This window comes from Sinocyclocheilus rhinocerous, unplaced genomic scaffold (genome assembly GCF_001515625.1).
Source record: "Sinocyclocheilus rhinocerous isolate Xijiao unplaced genomic scaffold, SAMN03320098_v1.1 scaffold1724, whole genome shotgun sequence".
NCBI classification, from domain to species: domain Eukaryota; kingdom Metazoa; phylum Chordata; class Actinopteri; order Cypriniformes; family Cyprinidae; genus Sinocyclocheilus; species Sinocyclocheilus rhinocerous.
This window is the reverse complement of record NW_015626034.1, coordinates 840,935-867,707: the sequence shown is the minus strand read 5'-3', so window position 1 is coordinate 867,707 and position 26,773 is coordinate 840,935. Positions and strand designations below refer to the sequence as shown.

The window sequence follows — 26,773 nt, the reverse complement described above, 5'->3', positions numbered from 1 at the left end:
TAGGATATTCCAACCCAAACTCTCCAAGCAGTAGGAGATTTTTGCCATGGGTTTAATAATTTACAGATTTAAAAGAGAGGTATTGTATTGTTCACAATACAACAGTAAAATAATAATAATAGGTCACTGTAAAACTGACTTGAAAACAATCATTGAATACATGTTACGTCCTGTTATTTCTTATCACACTTGACTCTGATAAGCATGTGTAGGATTCTGACAGCACGCTTACCATAATAAACAACGATGGGCAATCAACGACGTTGAATCGCATTTCAGACACGATCGACATTTTCAGCTTTGTACGTAAAAACGCACACACACTCTAGCAACTATAAGCACATAAATAACCCTCGATAATTTCCATATAATCTAATCCAATGCAACATTCAACAACTCACTTTGCATTATTTACAACATGCAGTAGCTACCCTACATGCACGTACCTTTAAATGAATCATTACCTTTTTTATTGTGAATAATCAACTTTAATCTGATGACCTTTTTTCATAACTGTATGTCGAACCAACATTGCTTTTCGATACTGATTCCCAGTTGTCGGACATCCATATGCACAAAACAATTTTACATATCAAACAATTCCATGCAAGTAGCCTGACTTCTTCATGTTGTCCTTCATTTGTAACAGCTGATGTGGAAACATCTTCTTTACAGAAACAAAAGTTCACACACGTAAATGCTCACCTCAAACAGTTGAGGTATCTCTCTTCTGGAGAGATATTCCTTCGCATCGTTGGTGTTCATATCTGTTTCGGGAAAACTATCGATCCTGTTGCGTTGCGTGTTGGATGTATTCTGTTGCAGGTTCACGAATCCGTGATGTTGTTGCGATCTTAACGCATTCTCCAAGTGCCTACTAAACTAGGTGGATAAAGACAGCTACACTCTCAGTAAACCGTTGCGCCTGTTACATGCTGCTTCCAAGCTCTCCTCTAGTCTTGCTCTTAGTATCTCTCTTCAGTGTTTGAAACCGCCAACACAGCGCGATACACCTGCACGCTGCCCGCGCGCTGATCGAGTGACTCAAGTGTGTGTGTGTGTGTGTGTGTATGTGTGTGTGTTTGGCCAGCTGATGCAGGACGCGCGTCTCTGGAGTTCAGAGGAGGAAACTAGAGCAGTCTCTGAAAGCACTTTTAAATTGAGCCATTTAGATAAACATTCATATCATTTGAATCCATATTAAATCTTAAATACACCTCTGCGCGCACATCTTAATATTTCATTATTTTTTTATTTATTTTTTTGTGTGGAATATATAGTTTTAATAGGCCTATATGTTTGAATGAATAAGCCATTTATATTTTGATAATTAATATTTTACAGTATGTACTCTATAATATAATATACAATAATGAATTATTAATATAGTGTATAATATAGCCTAATAAATGCATTTTATAATGATCAAAAATTATACTTAAATACAATATTTTATGTTATGTAGCTACTTTGTTGTGTGAGATGTGTTGTGAACTGGCCAGGTCATGGTGTCCAAGACAAATTTCCCAGGAATGGGACAATAAAGTTTATTCTATTCTATTCTATTCTATTCTATTCTATTATTAGTTTATTCTATTCTACTCTACTCTACTCTACTATATTCTATTCTGTTCTATTCTATTCTATTCTAATATTAGTTTATTCTATTCTATTTTTTATTGTATTTATAAATATATTATAGGCTATATTATATTAAACTTCAATATAATTAAACAAAATAAAATTATAAAAACTGTTAAATATGATAAATATGTTTATATAATAATAATAATAATAATAATAATGCTCTTATTTATATCATATCATTTCCTGGTTTATGATATTATTGCCACATGACAACAAAATGTTTTCATGCATGTTAGTTACACCACCCTTTGCATTGATTTGGCAGACAAAATGTTGCTAGATATTCATGTTTTAAAATAAACTGCTTTACTGTTTGTTATGAATTAATGCTAATAATTTGACGAGCTATTAATGTCAAAATTAATTCTAAGAATTTCAGCCTTTTAATGAGACTTTTTTGTTACAATCTTGTTATCCCAACTAGACATTTCTGAAGCCCCCAAAGAACTATCATGATGATTTCTGAATGAATAACTTCATCTAAATAAATAAATAAATAACATGGCACAACATGTCCACTGTAAAGGGGGAAAAAAAAATGAATTTAATGAATCTCGTTTTGGTGTGTCTAACTCCTACATTAGCCTGTTACTAGTAGCCTATGTAGTAACCTCTGACATAATTTTCGCAGTAAAGTGCCACTCTCAGGCACCAAATGTTCCATGCTGGATTTTTGACATTTTTAGCCTCCATCTGTTCTACAATCTCACTTAATCCATTGTCGGAGTTCCAGTGCCTGCTGATAAACAGGTCCTAGGAATATATTAGGCTATTGTGTAAATCAGACAATGTTTGTGAGGTGGAAATGCTTTCGATTCTCAAACATCCATCATGTGAGGAGAGCAGAGCTGCTGCTGTCTGAAGTGACTAAAAAAAATGAATGAAGTCTTAGGTATAAACAAACAAATTTCAGATTAATCTGATGCATAATGCTTGTTGGAGTACTCATGATATTGAGCTGGCTTATTTGTGGGTAGGGGGAAATAGTATAAATACAGAACAATTTTGAATTTGAATAAGCGTTATAAAAAATGTTCAATGCTTAATTTTTGCTTAATGCTTGTTCCCTATTAAAATTTGATAATAGCCTAATTCTGCTTACAGTATACGGGACCACGGGTTATCATATATTCATGTCCTCAGTTTTCTTTGCTACATCTAAACATGTGAGCAGAGGTATGACTTTTATTTCGGAAAATGGGACTTTTAATCATACCGGAAGTAAAACGCTTCCTGGTTGCAGTTGCAAATCTAGCCTGTCACTAAACCGGTGACGAACCAAAATGGATTATTACAATTTACTGACAACATGTGCATTTATTCATTTGCTTGTTTTCATGCCATATGCATACAGTAATTATCTTGAGGTAAGTGTCTTTATTCATAGCTGTTGTAAAGCGTTTCTGTGATTCATTGAATGGACAGTGAAGCTTTCAGCAGTAATATTCTCAGCTCAGCATAAAGGTTTCTTTTATTTTAAGTGTTTAATTTTATATTTTCTTTCTGTGTTAATTCAGATTTGTTATATATAAGCACACACATACATGCATAGATAGATAGATAGATAGATAGATAGATACAGACACAGACGCTAACACCTGTAATGCCCAAAAATACAGTACTGTCTAGTTAGGCAACCTGTGTGTTACATTATGATGGCCAGTTTGTTCTAAACATCACATTTCTCTAGGCATTAGCTTTGTTTAATCAGTTGCTCATTATCTTGACTTACAGTTTTCTGTTCAGATGGCAACAAAGCACAAACATGTAATCTTACTGGCACATTTGTGAAGCTTTTTTAATAAATAAGCAAGTGTAAAGTATCTTATTATTGTTATTATTATTCACTCTGTGCAAGACAAAATGCCTTTTCATCATCTTGTGTCATCTTACATCATATTTGATATGTTTCAACATCCACACAAGCACATCAGTTTCACAATATAGGCATAAATGTCAACAGAATGGCAATATATTCACAATATAAATGTCAAACAATATAAAATATGTAAAATGTAAATTTTTCTTCAGAGAATGGCATCATTTTAAATCTAACATCTTTTTGTGACTGTGTCTGCCTCCCGAACAATGTTAGGTAGGTTATTCCAGAGTTTGGGCGCTAAATAAAAGTATATATTTAAAAACTTTTTTTATTTGCAGATTATATAATAATGGTAAAAGCACATGTTAGGTACTTGATTATAATTTTAACTTTAGTGTGTTATTTGATATTACATTATGAAGTTAATATATTGTAAATGTTTTTTAGTTGCAACTATATATGTACAATTACACACACACACACACACACACACACATATATAGAGAGAGAGAGAGCTGGGTAGTAACTGACTCATGTAATCTGGATTACATATTCAGATTCTAAAAATGAAGTACTTGTAATTAGATTAATTTACATTTTAAAATACTCATAATCAGAATACAGTTACTTTTTTATGGATTACATGATTACATATTTACATTACATCACACAATAGCAATAATTTATTCATAATTTATTGGTTCTCCCTAATTCCTATTTGTCATCTTTTAAATTGTCCTTTCTAAAATAGCCTACTGCTTATATACACTCAGAAAGTCTTCCAGTTTTGTGGATATTCACACATAGATCAGTCATTAGTCAGGTGGCTACACAGCATTTGACCACTGGATTTGCAAAAATCATTTCAGGTTTAAGAAGTGTTTCAACATTGCATCAACTACTGATGAACACATTAATTTTTATTTGAATTATCATTCAGTTGGTTATTTTACCAATTTGCTAATTTTATTACTGTAGAAGGTGTTTGTCTTTCAAAGTACCCCTGAGCTTTTAAAGCACTGTCTTAGAATATATCATATAGGGTAAATCTAATATTTTTTCACAACACAAAATATATATCTATTTTTTATATTAGTATGTTGACAAATTATATTTGGTATGTTTTATTTTATGAATATCTGGCGGCTTTGTCTAACTAGCTTCACCAGTTCAAAACCTGTGCATGATGTTTAATGTCACATGACCTCCTGCAAATGCATTTCAAAGCAATCATTTCATGCCCCTTTTAATTTTCCTCTATTAAGTGCATACAGCCAGCATTCATTCAACACATGTGGAGGCAATTTTTGCTGTTAGCACTTTGCCATCATATTACTTCTATAATTTAAGTGTCTTTCATAAGCTTTTATACAGTGGCTAAAATGGGCAAAGACTCTATGTATAGTCTCAGTTTACATTTATTTTACCCTTGGATTTACCTGAAAAAGAGAATTTTCACATTTTGTACTATTGAGAGTTTCATTAAATTAATAATGCATTATTTATTTATTTTTTAGAACAAAGCTGGACAGTTTTTTAGCAGTGGTCATACCAACAACTGGGCAGTCCTGGTAAGTTTGAATGAATTAGGGTTGTGCACAAATAGTCGAATATTCAATCTGGCATAATTGTTCGAAAAATAAAAAGACAATTTTAATTTTACTGTATGTTTCTCAATATGGTAAACTTGATTTATCCTGTGACAAAGACATTAATATTCAAATACCTCATCCAAGTTGTTTGTGATTTAAGATAAGGAACATTTATTTTAAGGTAGGGTTGTGCAATTAATCGCATGCGATTGTCATGCACATCTCATCAGTAAAGCCAGTTCCGTCGATTCATCTGCGATTATGAACGCGATATTGCCTAATTGTCAGAGAACTACGGCTCTGTGTAGTAAATGCTGCTCCATCTGAAAGCAGGTGATGGAGATTTACTACTAATCACGGAACCGACTTTACTGACGAGATGCGCATGACAATTATGATTAATTGCACAGCCCTATTTTAAGGATTTTTTATTCACAATTTCTGCTTGCTAAAATATTTTAGATCTTGGCATAACTAGGGCTGGGTATCGAGTTCGATACTTTTTAGGCACAGACCGAAATGCCTCGATACCATCGAGTATCGAAAAACGTCTCGTCCTTCGGTACCAAATTTCGATACCTAAGGGGTTAACCTCATCAGCGTCAGTGAGCCAATAAGCCTGCAGCACTAGCCGGTGTGTTTGACTAGAAGAGGTGCAGCGCAGATCGATCAGTGTTTGACATCCGCGAGAGCGATTCGAAAGCGCACGGAGCAGTCTGCTCTCTTTAGCTCTCGTGGTACTGTAATACACCGTTCGGTCTGCACAGTCGGTCCGCGTCAAGTCGAACACACCTACTAGTTTACACCGGTTACACTCAGAGATGTGGCGCACACATGAGGCTGTAGTGCGAATGCGTTCCAGCCCCCATAGATGTAAGGCATAGATGCAGTGTTTGTTTTAACGGCACAAACGGGCACAAATCGAGCACAAACGAACTGCGCTGGTTTGGAGCGATTTTGGCAACATGGGGTGGAGAGTGACGTCACACGGTCAAAAAAATTATGTTAAAAATTAACACCAAACCAGCACAAATGTTCGTTTTTGCGGCACAAATCAGCACAAACGTAGCACAAACGAATGGCATAGTTTTGATGATTATTTATTTTTATGGGGTGCCAACTTCACAGAGGTATTTTTTTTAAACAGTGGTACAGTCTTCTTCAAAGGAAAAAGGGGGTGGATTAAAATAAGAAATAGCTTGTTTTTTAAACTGTTTTAATGCCTTACCTTGGTTTATTTAAAATTATCTTATTTGTCTTATTTAAAATAAATTGAAGTCATCTTGAGGCCTCCTTAGAGGTTTTCTGAGGCCCCCTAGTGGGCCCTGACCCCCTGTTTAAGAACCACTCTATTATAGTCAGTAGTGTTATTGTTAACTAAAACTAAATTAAGAATAGTTTTTGATAATTAAAATGAAGCTGAATAAAATGTTCATATGAAAAACCAAACTTAAAAATTTCAAGTAGTAAAATTACTAAAACTAAAAGTAAAATAAAAATACATTGAATCCAAATGGGCGAAACAACAAGACATCACAGACTGTTGGTTAATGCTGTTTAACCATTGTTTTAGGCTGCTGTTGTAGTTTCTGTAAAAATATTGGTTAAAGCGGACACAGGTATTTATTGCCAGTTAGCATTAATGTAATTGAGGGTACATAAAGATATATTAAAATAGCAATATAATATAATAATGGCAATAATAGAAAAGAAAAGATAATTTAGAGGTATAAGATTATTTTATGTATATTTATATTTATGTATTTAGAATAACAACTTGCCAACATTCTTTCTTAATTGCTGCTTTTTCATGATTTTTGGAGTCTTATAATCATGTTTATGTCTAGGTCTGCACATCTAGATTCTGGTTTAATTATCGGCATGTGGCAAACACACTGTCAGTATACAGAAGTGTAAAGAGACTAGGCATTCCAGACAGGTAAACTTTCTCATTTACTTCAATAATGCTCTATGGCATTTTCTCTAGACACAAACTGTGGCTTGTTGAACCACAATATAATTGGACCAATCTATTGTACATCAACTATTTTCCCTCCTGACATCCTCATTACACAGTGACACATTATTTAAATAGTCTTTACCCACTGTTTTTCCATTACTTTACTTGTGTTCTCCAGAGATAGTTGCATGTGTGCTCTTTTGTCATGATGAGGCAGTGATATTTGTGTCATTTATTTAATACACGAGTTTCACAATTTGAGTTGAATTACTGAAATAAATGAACTTTTCCACGACATTCTAATTTATTGAGATGCACCTGTACATTGAATCCAAATGGGCGAAACAGCAAGACATCACAGACTGTTGGTTAATGCTGTTTAACCATTGTTTTAGGCTGCTGTTGTAGTTTCTGTAAAAATATTGGTTAAAGCGGACACAGGTATTTATTGCCAGTTAGCATTAATGTAATTGAGGGTACATAAAGATATATTAAAATAGCAATATAATATAATAATGGCAATAATAGAAAAGAAAAGATAATTTAGAGGTATAAGATGATTTTATGTATATTTATATTTATGTATTTAGAATAACAACTTGCCAACATTCTTTCTTAATTGCTGCTTTTTCATGATTTTTGGAGTCTTATAATCATGTTTATGTCTAGGTCTGCACATCTAGATTCTGGTTTAATTATCGGCATGTGGCAAACACACTGTCAGTATACAGAAGTGTAAAGAGACTAGGCATTCCAGACAGGTAAACTTTCTCATTTACTTCAATAATGCTCTATGGCATTTTCTCTAGACACAAACTGTGGCTTGTTGAACCACAATATAATTGGACCAATCTATTGTACATCAACTATTTTCCCTCCTGACATCCTCATTACACAGTGACACATTATTTAAATAGTCTTTACCCACTGTTTTTCCATTACTTTACTTGTGTTCTCCAGAGATAGTTGCATGTGTGCTGTTTTGTCATGATGAGGCAGTGATATTTGTGTCTCTAGCCGCAGTAAAAGTCTTCCTGTCTGCTCTGATTAGCTGTGTTTGCTCTGCTTTCCCAGTCACATTGTGCTGATGCTAGCCGATGATATGGCCTGTAACTATAGAAACCCCAAACCAGCCACTGTGTTCAGTCATAAGAACATGGAGTTTAACGTGTATGGAGATGACGTGGAGGTGGATTACCGTGGATATGAGGTGAAGCTGCTCTTGGTTTTTAACAAATATCACTAATATTGGATACTAGTAAGGCTTGAATTGGCTTTCTTTTTTTTTAAACAAACCTGTTAAGTGAACGATTCAATTACTTTACTGACTTTTAAGGACAGTCACTATGGGCCCTATCATACACCCGGCGCAATGCGATGCTAGTGTTTTTTGCTAGTTTCAGCCCGACGTAGTTATCATTTTCACGTCCAGCGCCACATTGTTTAAATAGCAAATGCATTTGCGCCCATTTGTGTGCGCTCATGGGTGTGCTGGTCTGAAAACGAGGTGTGTTCAGGCGCATTGTTGGCGTGTTGCTATTTTGAGGCAACTGAAATAGACTGCGCCATTGACCAACTAAAACCTGGTCTAAAGTCAATGGCGCATTTTTGTTGTTGTTGTTATTTAAAGAGCGCGTTAGTAATATCTGCCTATTGGCAGGTAAACAACGCTCGTACTCTCTGCTTATTACACACACAGGGACGCGCCGCAGCACACAAACATGCTAAATATGAAAATTTCAAGGATTACAATGTAAAAGATTATTATTGTGTAGGCTACATAAATATAAAAATGCCTACATGTCATAATGGATAGTCATTGCATGTATCAGAATTAGGCTACCTATTTGCTTGCGCATCAGCAGCTCCGTTTCCTCTCTGTTCAGTCTTTGCGCTTGCAAATTCCGCCGTGTAAATAGCGAATCCGCCATGCCGCAAGCGCAACTGGCTCTTACAGGAAATGGGAGATGAGACTCTGATTGGTTTATTGCATGTTGTGCCCAAAACACACCCATTACTCATTAAGAGAATAGGGACAACCCTTTTAGACCATACGCCGGGCACGCTAACCGTTTTTCCCGTCGTTAAACTAGCAAAAGTGGATTCGGACATGACCTAAGTGCATCTGCGCCTTGCGCTTTAGACCATGCACTTAGATCGTTAAAATAGGGCCCTTGTGAGTTTTGAGACCCAAACCTAGACTCTGTCTCTGCACTTTTCACTTGCTTTTTGTGGCAGGTCTTCTTTTAAAAGCATTTCTTTTTGTTTTGCAGGTCACAGTGGAGAATTTCCTGCGAGTCCTGACAGGGCGTCTCCCACCCCAGCACCCCTCGATCCAAACGTCTGCTTTCCGATGACCGCAGCAACATTCTCATCTACCTGACAGGTCAGACTGGTAACAGCCTCATTACTGGCTTTTTCATTTCTTGTTTTTTTCTGAATCTGCGGGTCTCCATTTTCACAGGTCACGGCGGAAACGGCTTCCTGAAGTTCCAGGACTCTGAGGAGATCAGCAACATGGAGCTGGCTGATGCCTTTGAGCAGATGTGGCAAAAGAGGAGGTAATTATAGAAAGAGCTGCAGTGAACACGTAGTAACTCTTTTTGACATGATTTAATCAATAACATATACTCAATTATATTAATTAATAATATTTAACACACACAATCTCAATCTTGTTGTGAAAGATCTGTTCTGTTAAATGAATTGTTATAGGTTTGAAACCCACTCTGTATCCATGGATATCACTTCTATGCGCTTGACCGAGCCACTTAACCTTGGGTTGTTTCAGGGAGACTTCCAACATAACGAGTATTCTGTAAGATGATTTGCATAAAAATGTGAATAAAATCTAGTTCCATTTGTCCTACTAGTAGGACAGTTGAACAAATTAAAACCGACAACCATTGACAAGCAAGCGCTACTCACATTTTACATTTACATTTAGACATTTAGCAGACGCTTTTATCCAAAGCGACTTACAATTGGGGGATACATAAAGCGATTCTTCTTAAAAGAGGCAAACAGATACAGGAAGTGCTTGTAATACCAAGTTTTTAGACATTGTTCGAATAAGTACACGCTAGAAAGAGAAGGAATAGATAAAGAGATAGAAATTTTCTTTTTTTTTCTTTTTTTTTTTTATGATGATGAAGTCAAGTAGCTTCGAAAGAGATGAGTTTTCAGCTGTCGCTTGAAAATGGTCAGGGATTCAGCATTCCGGATAGGGGTGGGAAGATCGTTCCACCAGCCAGGAATGGTGAACGAGAATGTTCTGGAAAGTGATTTTGAGCCTCTCTGTGATGGTACCACGAGGCGTCGCTCACTAGCGGATCTCAGACTTCTGGAGGGGACAGTTATTACTAAACTAAAGCAGGATTTTCCTTTAATTACAGTAGGAGGCACCTAACATAAAACATTGTATCTACACGTCAGAAGCCGTGTGAGCACTTGGAGTTTGTCAGAAATAGAATGGGACCATCAGGGATTTGTCACTCTCTATTGTCTTTAGTGGCTGGGGGGTTAATGTGCTATTCATAAAGCGATTCTTCTTAAAAGAGGCAAACAGATACAGGAAGTGCTTGTAATACCAAGTTTTTAGACATTGTTCGAATAAGTACACGCTAGAAAGAGAAGGAATAGATAAAGAGAGAGAATTATTATTATTTTTTTTATGATGATGAAGTCAAGTAGCGTTGAAAGAGATGCGTTTTCAGCTGTCGCTTGAAAATGGTCAGGGATTCAGCATTCCGGATAGGGGTGGGAAGATCGTTCCACCAGCCAGGAATGGTGAACGAGAATGTTCTGGAAAGTGATTTTGAGCCTCTCTGTGATGGTACCACGAGGCGTCGCTCACTAGCGGATCTCAGACTTCTGGAGGGGATGTAGATTCGTAGTAGTGAGTGGAAGTAGGCGGGTGCTGAGTCTGTGGCTGTTCTATATGCAAGCATCAATGTCTTGAACTTGATTCGAGCCGCAACCGGTAGCCAGTGCAAGGAGATAAAGAGAGGTGTAACGTGGGCTCTTTTGGGCTAGTTGAAGACCATTTGTATGTCATCAGCATAGCAATGATAGGAGAAGCCATGTGCCTGTATGATGGGACCCAGTGATGTTGTGTATATGGAGAAGAGGAGGGGTCCAAGAACTGATCCCTGAGGAAGATCCCTGACATTTTATTCAGAAAATTCTAAAAACCTTTGTTATGCAATTGTTAGTTCTGGTTCTCAAATTTAATGGGCCAAGCAGTATTCTAAGAGTTCTGATATAACAGTCCAAGAGCATTGAGACTTTTCATCATCACTTCACTTGTTTGCGCTTGTGCAGATTGACATAGTGACATACTCTCAGTCATACGATATCATTACGATGGACTTAGTGATTTGGGGGCCCTAAGCAAATTTAAGGTATGGGCCCCTAACATAATAAATATGTGCTCTTTCACGCCTAACCCTTATTCTGCTCGCTCTCTCTCATAGTTTATTGTTTATTTACCCCTTCACAACTTAAGTAAATAATTATTAGGCTACCTTATTTTTTTCGGATCACAAAAGAAGACATTATTTAAAAAAATGCTTGCACTTGTCCATTTAATTAATTGTAAGCTTCTTCAATCTTTTTACAAAAAGGATTCAAATGTCAAAATTATCCCATGCAACTCGTTCCGTATTCCAAGTGTTCTTAAGGCGTACGGTAGGGTTTGCTGTGAAACAATTCGAAAATGTAATCTATTATTAAGTGAAAATCTCCAGTCATTGCATGTGTGCATTTGTATTTGAGTGCACAGCAGTTTGCGTCAGTGCGCATAGGAAAAGCAACCAAGCGAGTCATTTTGAAACATCAAGACAAATGAAATCATGACACGAATACTTTCTTCTCTAAGGTTAATCTGTTAATCTGTTTTGAGAAGGTCGGACAGGATTATGCAGCCTAGAAAGTGCGCAAAGAGCGCTCCCTCTATAATCACTAAAAGCTGTCCTTCACTTCAGTTCATCACGACCTCACAACGTTCCGTTAATCAATGAAGCTGTCTGCACTGCACAATGAATCTTATATTTACATCGTATCTACACGTTGTTATAATGAGAGGATTCACGAGCTGGCAGAACTCAGCACTTGACAAAAACTGAGTGAACATTTGACGCTCTTCAGAACACAAATACATAATGGATAGTTTGCCAATTATGTTTTGCCAATATCAGATGGGGCCCTAAACGTCCGCTTACCTCGCTTATAGGTTAAGTCCGCCCCTGATAATAGTAACAGATTTATACATCGTATCTACACGTTGTTATAATGAGAGGATTCACGAGCTGGCAGAACTCAGCACTTGACAAAAACTGAGTGAACATTTGACGCTCTTCAGAACACAAATACATAATGGATCGTTTGCCAATTATGTTTTGCCAATATCAGATGGGGCCCTAAACGTCCGCTTACCTCGCTTATAGGTTAAGTCCGCCCCTGATAATAGTAACAGATTTATGAGTCTTTATTAGTCAATGAATCATTAATTTAACTGATTTGCCCACAAACCTGGGATACAAACTTGTCTTTTTCTATAAAACTCTGCATGTTCAAGCCAATCTTTATGAGTAAGTCATTGAAGCATTCACTCAACTGATTAGTAGCGGCTTGGTTTCATTTGAAACTGTTTTCATTGGTGGAGGAAAAATAAAGAAAGTACTTAACAACATTGCATCTAAAAATGTAAATGAAGCTCTAAAAAAGTTTCTCAATAGAAACATTAATTGAATGCTTATTCAACTGCTGAATAAAAGCAACGTCACACTTCCAGTCATATCAGCAAATGTATTCATACAGCTTAATAATTGTGTAATTGCTGCTTTTGAGAGCAAATTGCAGAAATTGACCAAAACTAATTCCAAAACACACATTAAATGATATCGAACATAAAACATGCAGTCTAGCCTTCATTGTGTGGCTCTTGGCCACAGTATTGATGTACATAGCTGAAGCCATGCTGCAGCTGCCTAACGTATTAATTGTGTGTTATAAATGCTCTAATAGGCTGTTTAGGTTCCAGCGCAGTGTAAATATTGTGGGAGGCTAGTGTGAGGTGCAATGAGAGCTTCCTCTCTTCCTGTAGAGCACTACAGCACTGGATGTTTTGTGCCTGTCAATGTGGTAATTGCAGGCTTGATCCAATTATTTACTGAAGCCCCTTTTGTGCTTCATTGCTCCCCCATTACATCTCAGGTTCATGCGATTCCAAGCCTTCTCATTCTCTTTCTCTCGCTCGTCAGAGATGGCCAGAAGTGGTTTCTAATTTTTATTATATATTTTATTTTGTGAATGGAGCGTTAATGGATGCCAGGTTCTTGGTTACCGTGGCAACGGCTTGCAGAGAGTGCTGTGTTGGTTGTATTGTGAGCGTGGCTCAGACAGCCTGTACTGCAGGTCAGATCTAGCTCTTATTACTTGATGACCAGCTTTAATTACAAGCGATAGTAGATTGCAACATTAGTGATTTGTATCGGACAAGAATCAACCGGCTCTAAAACGGCTTCCCTTCTTTGCAGGTACAACGAGTTGTTGTTCATCATAGACACGTGCCAGGGGGCCTCCATGTATGAGAGGTTTTACTCGCCCAACCTCATGGCCCTGGCCAGCAGCCAAGTGGGAGAGGACTCGCTCTCAGTGAGTCAAACCTTCTGATCTTGATCTTGTGCGTATCTGACAGTTAACATTAGTTGCAGCTGTTGGATATTATTGCAATTCTGCAGAACCTTTGAAAAATCATTGACATGAAAATCATAGACAACAAGATTTTTGGAGCTTAAATGAAAAGAAAATGCAAAGCAGTTTAATATATGGCTTATGGATCATTACAGAAATATATATCAGATTTTTTAAAGGGGTCCTATTATGCTCTTTTACAAAGTCTTGATTTTGTTTTGGGGGTGTACTAGAACAGGCTCTCATACTAGGTTGTTCGAAAAACACATTATTTTTCACATATTTTACATTATTACAACACCTCTCTCCCCAGTCTGGCATGAACGGCTCGAATAGTTCCTGTATCAAATGAAAGCCCGCCTTCTGAAATACGAAATGTGCTGTGATTGGTTAGCAAGGCCAGTGTGTGTTGTGATTGGCACCACTCGGCGCCTGGTCGGGAAATGTCATGCCCCATACCATAGCCGCCTACGAGCTTCAGTGTAAATATTGCGTCAAAATCAAATCAATTTGAGCGCGATTTAAACCCGGAGGATTGTAACCACTCTAAGTTCGTCTGCCTTGGGAAAGCTAGCGTGTCTCCGACATAGTGATAACACTCGTTGCCTTCTCTAGTGCAGCTCAACCAGGTCTCGTCCCATTCGTTGATATTTGTGATATCACAAATCCCGGAAAATATGCGTTGTAGTCCAAACGAGTTGTTCGTTGTAGTTTTTGAAAAGTGATTTCTGTTAAATAAAATATCTCCTTTTGAAGTGGACTTTGAGCTTTGTAACTTTGCAGATCTTTTTTATGCTCAAACAGCAACATTACAGACTAACTAAAGTTCAAAAAGTGGAAAAGCATAATAGGACCCCTTTAAAGAAATTAATACTTTTGGTTAGCAAGGATGCATTAAATTAATAAAACGTGACAGTAAAGACATTTATTAATGTAACAAAAGATTCTTATTACAAATAAATGCTGTTCTTCAAAAATTTTTGTTCATCAAAGTATCCTGAAAAAAATATCCGTTCCCACAGAGATATTAAGCAGCTCAACCGTTTTCAACATTGACAATAATAACTGTTTCTTGATCACCAAATCAGCGTATTATAATTAGGATTAGAATGATTTCTGATGGATCGTGTGACACTGAAGACGGGAAGATATTACATTTTAAAGTAAATTAGAATAGTTATTTCAAATTGTAGTAATAGCTCCCAATATTAAAGTTTTCACTGTATTTTTGATCAGATAAATGCAGTCCTTCAAAAACATAAAAAAAAATAAAAAATCTTAACCAACCTCTAAGTTTTGAATGGAGTTGTATCTAAAATGTTTCATCAGACAAGCTATGTGAGCATTGTTAATCTTGTTAATGAAATTATTGATGAAAAATTATTCTGAAGGGTTTGTTACTAATTTTCTTTACTATAATAAAGATAAGGCAGAAAAATATGTACAGTATCATGACAATAATTTTATTTAAAACATACTGTTTTTTTTTACAAGGATATATTTATGCTTTAATAAATGTAGACATTTTTTAAATGTTTCGAAATTTGGTAAAAGAAGTAAAAAAAAAAATACAATTTGACAAGATAAAATGAATAAATATAACAGTGCGATTAATAAAATATGACGAAATATGGGATACATTTAAAGGATGTTTTTGTCAAAAGACAGAAACTGTACCAAAACAGCTGTTAATAGTTTTTAGTGCAAATTTTTTGTTTAATTTAGTCACATTGGACTTGGTGTAAACAGGCTATAATACACTAAACTAGACTAGACGGTCGGTAAACCATGATTCCCTAGAAAGCCCTGAACATTTATAGTTAATACAGATTTTAAATTATTAGGGAAGCATATAATATTGGAATTGGTTCACCTGTATTATTTCGTCCCTACAGCATCAGCCAGACTTGGCAATAGGGGTCCATTTGATGGACAAGTACACCTTCTACTTACTGGAGTTCCTGGAGGAAGTCCACCCCGCTAGCCAGGCCAACATGAACGATTTGGTAAGTGTGTGTGTGTGTGTTTGTTTGTTTGGTGGTTGTTTATAATTCTAGCCTAATGATATGGAGAATGCAAGGTCCCGTAGGAGCATTTCCCTTATCCACTAGTACGAATTGAACTTAAAAAGTGTCCGTCATAAAGACGTTCTGTCGCCTCAGATGAAAAGAACGGCCTTAGTGGACCACAGGTCTCTTAGCACGTCACTTTAAACAGAGTGGCTAATACAGCTGTAGGTCAGACAGCTTTGAAACAGTCAGGAGGGAGACCTTTTCTCTGAAGGCCTGGGTGAGCCTGAGTTTCTCTTCCATTCATCTGAGTGGTTGGAGTCCCACCAACTCCCACAATCCATTTTGATCTCTCCTGCCCTCCACATCCTCTCTGCTTGCCACAGTGCTTCCTAGATCAAACAGGTCCAACAACAGCCTCTTTTCTGGTGCTTTTTTGTTCCCCTTGCTCTTCTCTCGCTCTCTCTCCATTCTCCTGGATTAGCAACGATATTATTGATTTCCCGTGGGAGAAAGAGAGAGGTTTTAATGTTGATAGAAAAGGGCCACTTGAACTCATGAATGATCTCTCGCATGAATGATCTCTCTTTCACTGTCATCAGAAAGATTGCGGAATGTCTTTCTGGCTTTCACTGTGCACTGGGAGTTATAAATTAAAAAATAATGCTCTTCTATCGCCAAATGTCCATTTATCTTAATTCTGAAATTGCATCATGTATGCTCTTAAAACTTGCATCTGAACAGGATGTTCACTAAATGTTGTTTAGAAGTCATGTTAAGGTTGGTTTGTTGTCATTCCAGCCATAAATATATTACTGTTCAAAAGTTTGGGGTTAGTAAGATTTTTTTTATTTTTTATTTTTATTTTATTTTATTTTTAAAAACGTGACAGTAAAGACTTTTACATTGTTGCAAAAATGTCTGTTTCAAATAGATATTCTTTTGAATTCCCTCTATCCTGAAAAATGTCATGATTTCCAAAAATATTATGCAGCAAAACTGTTTTCAACAGTGATAATAATAATAATAAGAAATGTTTTTTTTTTTATGTAGAATAATTATTAGAATGATTTCTGAACATTCATCAGTAATCAGTCATGGCTGCTTCAGCTTTGCCATCACAGAAATAAACTGTACAGTGGGGAAAATATTTATCTGATTTTGTAAGTTTGCCCACTTACAAAGAAATGAAGGTCTGTAATTTTTATGGTAGGTTTATTTTAATGTATAGAGACAGAATACCAACCAAAAAATCCAGAAAAAAACACATTATATAAAGGTTAGAAATTGATTTGCATTTCAATGAGTGAAATAAGTGTTTGATCCCCAAGCAAAACATGACGTAGTACTAGAGGTAAGACGTTTTTTGTAGTTGGTCACCAGGTTTGCACACATCTCAGGAGGCTGTCGTTTGGCAACTCGAAGTTTCAGCTTTGTGGGCAAACTTACAAAATCAGCAGGGGATCAAATAAATATTTCCCCCACTGTATTTTATATCATATTAACAGTTATAAAAAAACATTTTAAATTGTAATAATATTTCACAATATTACTGTTTTTACTATATTTTTGATCAAATAAATGCCTTGATGACCATAAGAGACCTCTTTCAAAACATTTAAAAATCTTGCCAACCCCAAACTTTTGAACAGTAGTGTAAAGGGCAAATGTCACATCACTGTTCACTTTTATTATTTATTATTATTATTATTATTTCCCTGTTGATGTTAATTAGGCTTAATTAGGTGTTCATAATGGAATTGCTGGATGGTGCTGGTCTTTTCATTAACATCCAAATAGTCAATAATTTACTAAATTACTTGGTCTTTAATCTTAATTTATTATTTAGCAGTTGCAGCTTATGAATTTAATCAGCTTATTTATTGCATTAATTCTCAAATGCTTTAACATGCATTTAACAAACATTTTCAAAGGACCTCATGTTTTTGGTAAATTGTATTAAATGATTCTGATAAGGTAGGCTTGAATTATTTTAAAATAGTTTTATATTGGCTTGTTTACAGTGATGCGGACTAAACTATGCAGTCGTTATTGTAAGCTGATATGCCTCTGCACAGGTTCCTGTTAAATCAAAAATCTTAGTCCACATTACTGATCTTATTGTGCATTATTCATATGCGCATGCTATTCCAGAGGGAAAACAAATGTCTCCATTTCCCAGTCATGATCTCGGTTCCCAGCAGGTCAAAATTTCCATTCTTTCCACAATCAACTGTAAACTCGCATTCCGGGCTGGCTCCATTCTGATACAGAAAGTCCACCTTTCACAATCCAATCATTTCTCAGTGGATAAAATCAGACATTATTGAATCTCATTGAATATTCAGTTTCAGAATATTCAGTGAAATATGTCATATTATGGAAGAGAAAAAAATGAATTGTGAATGGTGAATGCAATTTAATGGCGACACACGCCTCATTCCAGCTGGACAGGATTGGGTCTTAAAATATTTCATCTTGAGGTCATAGTAAAAAGGATGATTTTAGAGTTTAGGGTGGATTAAGAGTAAAAATCCCAAATTTAGATGTATTAAAGGTTTATGTAATGGCCCAAACCTCACAGAATGTGGACACATTGAGAAACAAATGTTTAATCCTTTAGAATGGAATGTATACAGGGTAGCATTTTAATTACACTTGTTCAATATTTTTTAAATGAAAATTATTTTGAAATCCTCCTTGAGGTTTCAACAGCTTTTACTGGTTGCTTTTTTCATGTCCATGTTTCATCTGCAAGCTGATTCTCATGAATCTTTAGAGTCTGTTTTTGTAAGAATTCACAAGATCACATATTAATGACACTTTCCTGCACACCATGGCTGAATGTGCAGGAACAGATGTTATTTAAATGGTAATTTTTGTTCTTTTACTTTGTATTCATTTCTGACAGCTTGCGGTTCTATTAAACTGAAATCCATTTGGGAATGAACGCACTCTTAGAACTTGGCAACCCGTAATTAATCTCTTTGTGTGTCTCAGTCTCATTTGACTGATAGTTGCGTGTTTGTTTCAGTTTAAGGTGTGCCCACAGAGTCAGTGTGTCTCCGGGTCACCATACTGACCTGTTCCAGAGGAATCCCGGGAGCGTCCTCATCACTGACTTTTTTGGAAGTGTCCGCAAAGTGGAGATCACCAAGGACACTATCAATCTGACATCCTCTGTAAAGCCGCCGATACAGAGGTGAGAACAAAGTCTTTAGACTCTTAATGATATTGAGCATTACAGTTTCCTGGAAAAATGCAGTGTATCTTCTGAGTTAATTAGCCCATTCAATGTTATCTTTGTTGGACACAAAGCACGATTGTATATAAAAAATAATGCAGTTAGCTTATACTGCCTGTATAGTCATTGAAAGCTTAAAGTCCCCATGAAATCAAAATTAAAGTTTTTTGGGTGTTAGTATCAATATGTTAGTCTTAAGGTTATCTATAAGGCAGTGTGCTCCAAAACAGTGACAAAATTCGCATTTAGAAGATATAAGCATTCAAAGCTTGCAGTTCGTCACTTCCGTCAAAACGGCTCAAACTATTTTTTTTGACGTCACATCGTACTTCAGCTTCTCATCAAAATTTCTGTCCAATCAAATGCTCTCTAGAATCCGAAGCGCCCGCCCCCTACACTATAAAATAGACGCTGAAGCCGCGGCTGAAATCGGTCACTTGTCCACAGAATTAGTATTTTCTGTACAGTGAATGGCACGTAGTGCACTATATAGGGGACAGGGAACGATTCAAACAGTGTAAACATGCTTTTCATTGAGGAAAAAAAGAAGTCTGGTTTCGCACTGTGTCACGCTAACCACCGCACCGCACACACACTCTGCTCCGGTCCAGAGACACGATAGCACGGAGCGGATCACATGCGCGAGTCGGCGCAGACCACAAAATGTATCGGAGCTATTTGAATTCTACACAGAATGCTATATTTTATAGCAATATGGATGAGATTGTGGCTGACATACCCTGTCAAATGCGGCTTTACGGAGCTCAACGGCTCTGAACGGCTCTAGCCCAAGCTGTGATATAAACGAACGCTATTGGCTATTTTAAAAAGGGGCGGGGCTGCTTGATATGTCCCGCCCTGTCTTCCTGTTTCAGTTAAAAAGACGTCAACACATAGAGTAACGCTGCGTGTTTCTAAGCATTTCAGGGGACCTTTAAATACTAATAGACATTAATTTGTGGTATAATGTGTGCGGGGCCGGGAATCATGCTACATTCTGTTCATTGGGACCATGCATTTAAGTGACAAGATGTTAATAGGATGCAAGATGTTTATAGGACAAACATTTGACAAATTTTTTTTTTTTGTTGCATTTTCTATACTGGTCTCGTTTACTCACCCTCATGATGTTCATAACCTGTATGACTTTATTTCTTCTGTGGAGCATTTTGTGTCCATACAGTGAAAGCCAGTGGAAACCAATACTGTGTAGTTTCATTTTTGGGTGGACTGTCCCTTTAATATGGAAGCTTGCTTCTGCCATGGAATGGATGGATGGATGGATGGATGGATGGATGGATAGATAGATACTGTTACTTAATAAGGTACTAACTGTTTATCTCAGAATTGTAAGGAAAAGGGTCCTTTTTTATATTTTTTATACCATGGCAGAAACAGGCTTTAAGGAAAACTTGAAATCGCATCATATGACCCCTTTAATGTCCAGTTTAATGTGAAAAAAATAATAATAATAAAAATTATATAATACTATATAACAATTATATAACAATATAATAATAATAATAGTAATAATAATATTCTGTCAGATAATTGTTTATTTTCTTTGGTCTGGCATAATTAAAGTTTTTTTTTAAATGAGTGTTTAGCGGTTATAGCAGCAGCCTTAATTAACCCAGTTTGAATGTTCCAGAGCAAACAGTCTAATTTAATGAAGCATTAGAAGCATTGTGGCTGTTCACTATTAAAAACCTTATTAGTGATATTGACTCCTCTAATGACCCGTTAATGATTTTGCATACTGCTTCACCATGGTTACTGTGATACCTGCCAAATCGGGTCACACAGGTTTCCAGTAAGATAAATATGACTACTGTTGTTGATAAATTTTTAATGATAATAAGACTTCAGGAGTAGTTTCATATACAATTTGAACAATGCTTATAAATGGTGTAGTTTTCTCAGTTGTTTGCCTACTGAAATCCATCTTACTAGCTAAAGATGTTAAATTGTAAAGCCATTTTCTTATAGAAGAGCTATTTCTTTTAAAAAAGAGCCAAGTTTCAAATCTGTCAAACGTTCTCTTCAAAACAATCGCATTGTCCTCCCAGTCTAAACCTGTTTAGTATACAGTTCTCACTATGTGAACTTTAGCAAGCAGAATTATTTAAACACCCTTTAGAATCTCACTGTGAATAAAGTAGCTACAAAAGGGTCCATCAGCTTTAGGTCCAAACAAAGTGCTCAAATAAAACAAGAGGAAAATGTACAAGAGGGCGGAGGACAAAAAGAAGGAAAGCCTCGTCTCAGATGAGATCTGTGCTACTGCAGTTGACCTTTTCTGTGGTGGGCTGAAAGGAATATGAAATCCGAATAGAAGCCGGAATTTGTGAGATCATACAGGGGCTTCTGACCACAGCTACAGTACAGTAACAATTACCTGTGATGTAGATCTGATTCTCTACTGACTCCAGACAATTCTGAATATGCTGATTCAGAATACATGTGATTTTCCATTCTTTATCCAAAAGATATTTCTGAATATTTAGTTGATTGTTTGTTGTTGTTTTGTTTTTGAAGTGCTTGTAGTTTTCATCTAACATTAGGATTCTTTTTCTTTTTTTCTTCTTTTTTTTTTATACATTTGATGGATTTCATTCAGATCCAAACCTATAGGGATTGTCTTTTTTTCCCAGTAATTATTTTTTCCCAAAATAAGCACAAATATAACAATAATAATAATAATGTAAGCACAACATTAATACTGTTTTACTTGCTTTAATGTTTACTCTGGAAAATTATACATGGATTCTCAGTTAAATTGAGGGACATATATATTTTTAATAAAGTGTTGGTGCTTAATTTTGTCTTAAAGGTACGAGGTTATAGTTTTGATCATAGTTTCAGGATTTTTTTTTTTAAATGACAATCACCAGGACCCACTTCTCAATGCTTAGGTCACTGTTTTAAAACTGTTCACACAGTTCTACTAATGAACCTTCAGCTTAGCTCAGCTGTTAAATTCACATTCAAAATGCAATAATACTACCACAACCCTTCATACATATCTCAAATCAAACTCATTGTTCTATAACAATAGCAAAGGTTGTCAACCAAGGTTGTTTCTTTTGTTTCTGCTATTACAATTCACTGCTGTATATGTTACATGGTCTATATACAACATTATTCCTAAGTTTACCCTTTTGTATAAATGGTAATGAAACTGAAAAGACTAACACCATGCAGGAGTTCATGCAATTGTTTTGGTAGTGTTTCATTCTTTAGTTTGGAAATATATTTCAGTATGGTATTACTGTACAAATGTAGCAAATTGCTGTCTTATTCAGTTTTGTATTATGTTATGTTTTGAACATAAGTTTAACAGTGTTCTAAAGAGTATGCCAACATGCAAATTGGCATGTAGGTACATTTTGTAGAAATTTTGGTGGTGGTTGTCCATGTGAGAAAATAATTCAATTTGATAGAGTCATTGAATGCATTTTGTGCCAAAGCGATAATAAATGATCCACAGTTTAGCCCACTGTGAGAAGAGTTTTGAAAAAGTGACCCAAGTACTGATAAATGGGTGCTAGAGAATGTAAACAAAAAAAAAATTGTAATAGCATTTGCAGGCATTGTTGTGAAACAAGTAGGCCACAAGATGGCAGTAGTATTTCTCGGTTTGCTAATCTGAAAAGAAAAAAATATATTTCAGGTTTTCTCTGCTGTCAAACTAATCTGTAATGCAGTCGGTGTGTGGATAAGACTAGATAAACACATATTAGATTCCTCAGCATCATAGTGAAGTGAATTAACTTTATCTACTGTAGCTGTATTGGAATAGCAGCAGCACATGATTCAAATCAAATTACATTTAGACCTAAATCTGAATCCTAATTCATCTGAAACTACGGTGCTTTTGACCAGAGGGCTGTTTTTCCAAATTATTGCATTATTATTTAATTACTTACTGTTGTCAGGGTTACAAGTCAGATTATGTAAACAGCATTATGCCTTTTTCTAATCTTCAAAGATAATTTATGACTAATTAGCGTGTAAAGGTAATTTAGCTAAATCGTTCAAGTCTTCCATGTCTTATGACTTTTTAATTAATATTGTTGGTACTGTAACTGGGAAAAACAACATTTCTGTTTGAAAACCGGGTTGAACTAAACTATGAACCAAAGCAACATTTTGAATGGGTCTGACTGAGAATAATGACGAGAAATAATAATAATAAGAATCATGTGACACTGAAGACTGGCGTAATGGCTGCCGAAACTTCAGCTTTGCCATCACAGGTATAAATTACATTTTAAATGTATTAAAATAGACAAGAGTTGATTTAAATTGTAATAATATTTCACAAGGTCTGTGGTGTTCACATGAATTAATGTATTATCGTGCTTATTTATTTTACTGGTTGTTCAGTGAGCAAAAATAGAGTCTGCTGCAGGCATACACAATTAGATAAGTTATTACAGACATCCCTTATCATCTTGAAGATGAATTGCTTGGATCCACTGGAGTGTTCGTTTAGCTTTTTTTTTTGGTTGGAAGTGGGAAAAAGTCTGGCTTATTTAATATGCCTAATAATAATAATAATAAAATAAGCATCTTTTTTTGTTGTTGTCTAAAAATACCTAAAGCTAATTGAAATTACTTTTATTTTCCCAATAGAAATAATGAAAACCACTATTTTTGTCCTCAGGCTAAACCAGTCAAATTGACTGTATCTACTGTTTACATCACATGACTTAAAGGGAATAGTTCGTTAACACTTTAGATTAGGGAACACATTCACTATTAACTAAGAGTTTTCCCTCAATAAAAGTAGTTAAGTATAGGTATGGGGTAGGTTTAAGGTATCTAAAATATGGTCATACAGAATAAGGCATTAATATGTGCTTTATAAGTACAAATAAACAGCCAATATGCTAGTAATATGCATGCTAATAAGCAACCAATAGTGAGAATTGGTCCTTAAAATAAAGTGTTACCAATATAGTTCACCCAAAAATGAAGATTATGTCATCATTCACTCACCCTCATCTTGTTCCAAACCTGTGTAAGTTTCCAATCTCACTGTTAACTGACTATTAAATACAATCTTTGCCCCAATAAACTTCTAATTGGCTGCTTATTAATAGTTAGTAAGGTAGTTGTTAAGTTTAGGCATGGGGTAGGATTACGGGATATGGAATATGGTCATGCAGAATAAGGTGCTTTATAACTTCTTATAAACAGCCAGTATGCTGGTAATATACACACATCTACATTTTGAATGGCCTGATTGTGAGTAAATTTTAAGCGAATTTCAAAAAATCATTTTTGAGTGAACTATCCCTTTAAATGAACATTCAAAAACAGCAGATGTAGCATAGGTATCCTTCTGATAGATTGTGTAGCACCTGTATGTCACTCTAGGTAGGCTAAATCAGCATGGAATAAAAATTTATGTATTTTCTAAATGTCTAAACGTGAAACATTCATCCGTGCATTTTCCTTGCAATGACAGATTTCTCTCTGGTGATGTATGCCAGACTTCTCCAAACATTTAGTCCGCTTAAAATACAACCCTTTCTTAAAATCATCTGCAAACTAGCATTCAGATCTGCTTCCATCCAATCAACAACCAAGGGATAGAACACAGTTCCTACTCTACATTTCTTTTTTCTTGTTTGATAATCGGTTTTACTCAAATGTATGTCACAATATCAAAGAAAAGATATGTTACTACTGTTACATTGTGGTTGCAGCAAGCACAAAAGGAAATAAACTAAAATAATACTAAATAATGGTGATGGTTTTAGTTTTGTTCTTAATAACTGACATTTCATGCATACCATAGTAGGTTAGGTCACCGGTCCATCAGCCTATGCACTGAACAAGCTGTCAAGCCGGTGCTAGTTTCTAGCAGTGACTGTTGCTTTGGGAAATGGAAGTATCCTCTCTTTCCCCACCGTCACAGGCTGTCATGACTCACTATACTGGCACATCTGTGGGTGAAACGGCAGCATATGCACCTGAGGGGAGGTCTCTGTCCCCTGTCTCTCGCTGTCTTACAGCTGTCATGCATGGCTGGCATCCCTGCTCTCTTCTATCATCAGACTGCCTTGACAAGGACATGTGTCCGGTCTCTAATGCCTGGCCACCTTGCTCACTCTGTCTTAACCTGTGACAGTATGGACTAGTTGTGTCACATCTGGAACAATGCATGTCTGTCATGTGGAAACAATGTATCCACGTGCCATTAGGGGTGGACAACTTTCACTTAAAGTGCCCCTATTATGGGTAATGAAAGGTTCATATTTTGGTTTTGGGAGTCCCCAATAACAGGTTGACATGCATGCAAGGTCAAAAAAACATTTTCATTGTCTTCTAATTAGAGGTCGACCGATAGTGGATTTTGCCGATACCGATAGCTAGGTTGGACCACACTGGCCGATACCGATTAATTAACCGATAGTTTTAAAATTGATACTGAACAAAAACTAAAATAGTGCTTTATTAACAAAAACAGTACTGAACCATACTAGTAGTAGTAGTAAAAAAAATAATAGTAATAGTAAATGTTGAAATTAACACACTCTAACAAGGAACAATACTTACACCGCTTTTATTAATCTTAATGCTACAAATGGACTCTTATTTTAAAGTGTTACTATTTCATTTCAACTGTCATGCTTAAAGATGCACATCTTTAAATATATACACAACGGCTATAGCATTAAAATTATATACATATGGATATTGTATGTATACTCTCACACTTTAATCTCATAATCTTCATATTCTTGAACACTTGATGATTATCCCAAACGATTCGCTCAACGATTCATTTTTCCAAACCCCTCCTTTGCGTGACGCTAATCTGCGGTGATTGGTCTGATTGTCTCATTTTCATTTCATCTCATTTCCCCTCGGTCCGTTCGTGATCGCGTTCCGAGGGGAGGGGTCCCCTCGGTCCGCGCGGGGCCCGGTGCGACCGCACCAGTTGCACCCCCCTAAGGACGGCCCTGGTTATAGGCTATATGAGTTACATTAAGAACATGTCTCTGAAATGGTTTTAAAAACTGTCCTGGAGCATCCTAGCACTGTCTCCCTCATCTGACACACTTGATTCAACTCATCAGCTCATTAGAAGAGACCTAATGGATCCGACCTGAAATGGGTCAGAAAAGGTAGAGCTGAGAGAAAATACAATGCGTGTCAGATCCGCGTCATATTCAGTAGCGGCAGCTCTTAAAGAAATAGCAGCCAAAACAACCTAATAACCAGCTGCTGTGATGCCTGTTCATCAAGGACAAAAGAAAAAAGAGGAAATCAATAACTTATAGTTTTAAGGATTCATCTGTATTTAGTTTAGAATTTAGTGTTTGATAACTTTATTACATTTCTGTATATTTCTGCTGAGGGGCACAGGTAGCTATAATATGACATTTATTATAATGAGTTTATGTGAAGATTCTTTCAAGTTCACTTAAATTAGAAGTTATTGTTAAAGTCTAATAAATGTTAAAATTGATAGCTCTTAAAGGGTTAGTTCACCCAAAAAGGTGTATATGACTTTCTTCTTTCAGACGAATCCAGTCGAAGTTATATTAAAAATGGTCTTTGATATTTCAAGCTGTTTCATGGCACTCAGCGGGTGTTGCATGCATCAGTCCAAAAGAAGTTAAATAAAAAGCTTATTTTTCCGTGTTGTTTCCTGATCCTGGGAGAGTAGACTACAATGCCGGCTGTTCTGACTTTTTCATATTTAAAGGATTTGCCACTGATGATGAATGCGAGTTTTGAGCAGTGTAGAGTAGCGCTTGTTGTTTGTCATTTCTCCGATCACAA

General features: G+C 36.0%; 1 protein-coding gene and 1 pseudogene across 2 annotated transcripts in view; one reads left to right on the top strand and one right to left on the bottom strand.

Annotated features, from left to right (window-relative positions):
• LOC107708748 (adenylate kinase isoenzyme 5) overlaps nt 1-1,053 on the bottom strand; it is a 106,173-nt gene extending 105,120 nt beyond the window's left edge. For both annotated transcript variants that reach the window (XM_016513052.1, XM_016513061.1), the window contains exon 1: nt 706-1,053. In XM_016513052.1, the coding sequence (XP_016368538.1) occupies nt 706-765 (60 nt within the window). In that variant the 5' untranslated portion in view covers nt 766-1,053. The remainder of the gene's footprint in view (nt 1-705) is intronic.
• Nucleotides 1,054-2,876: 1,823 nt separating this feature from the next.
• Nucleotides 2,877-26,773, top strand: part of LOC107708719 (GPI-anchor transamidase-like) — a 45,763-nt pseudogene continuing 21,866 nt past the window's right edge.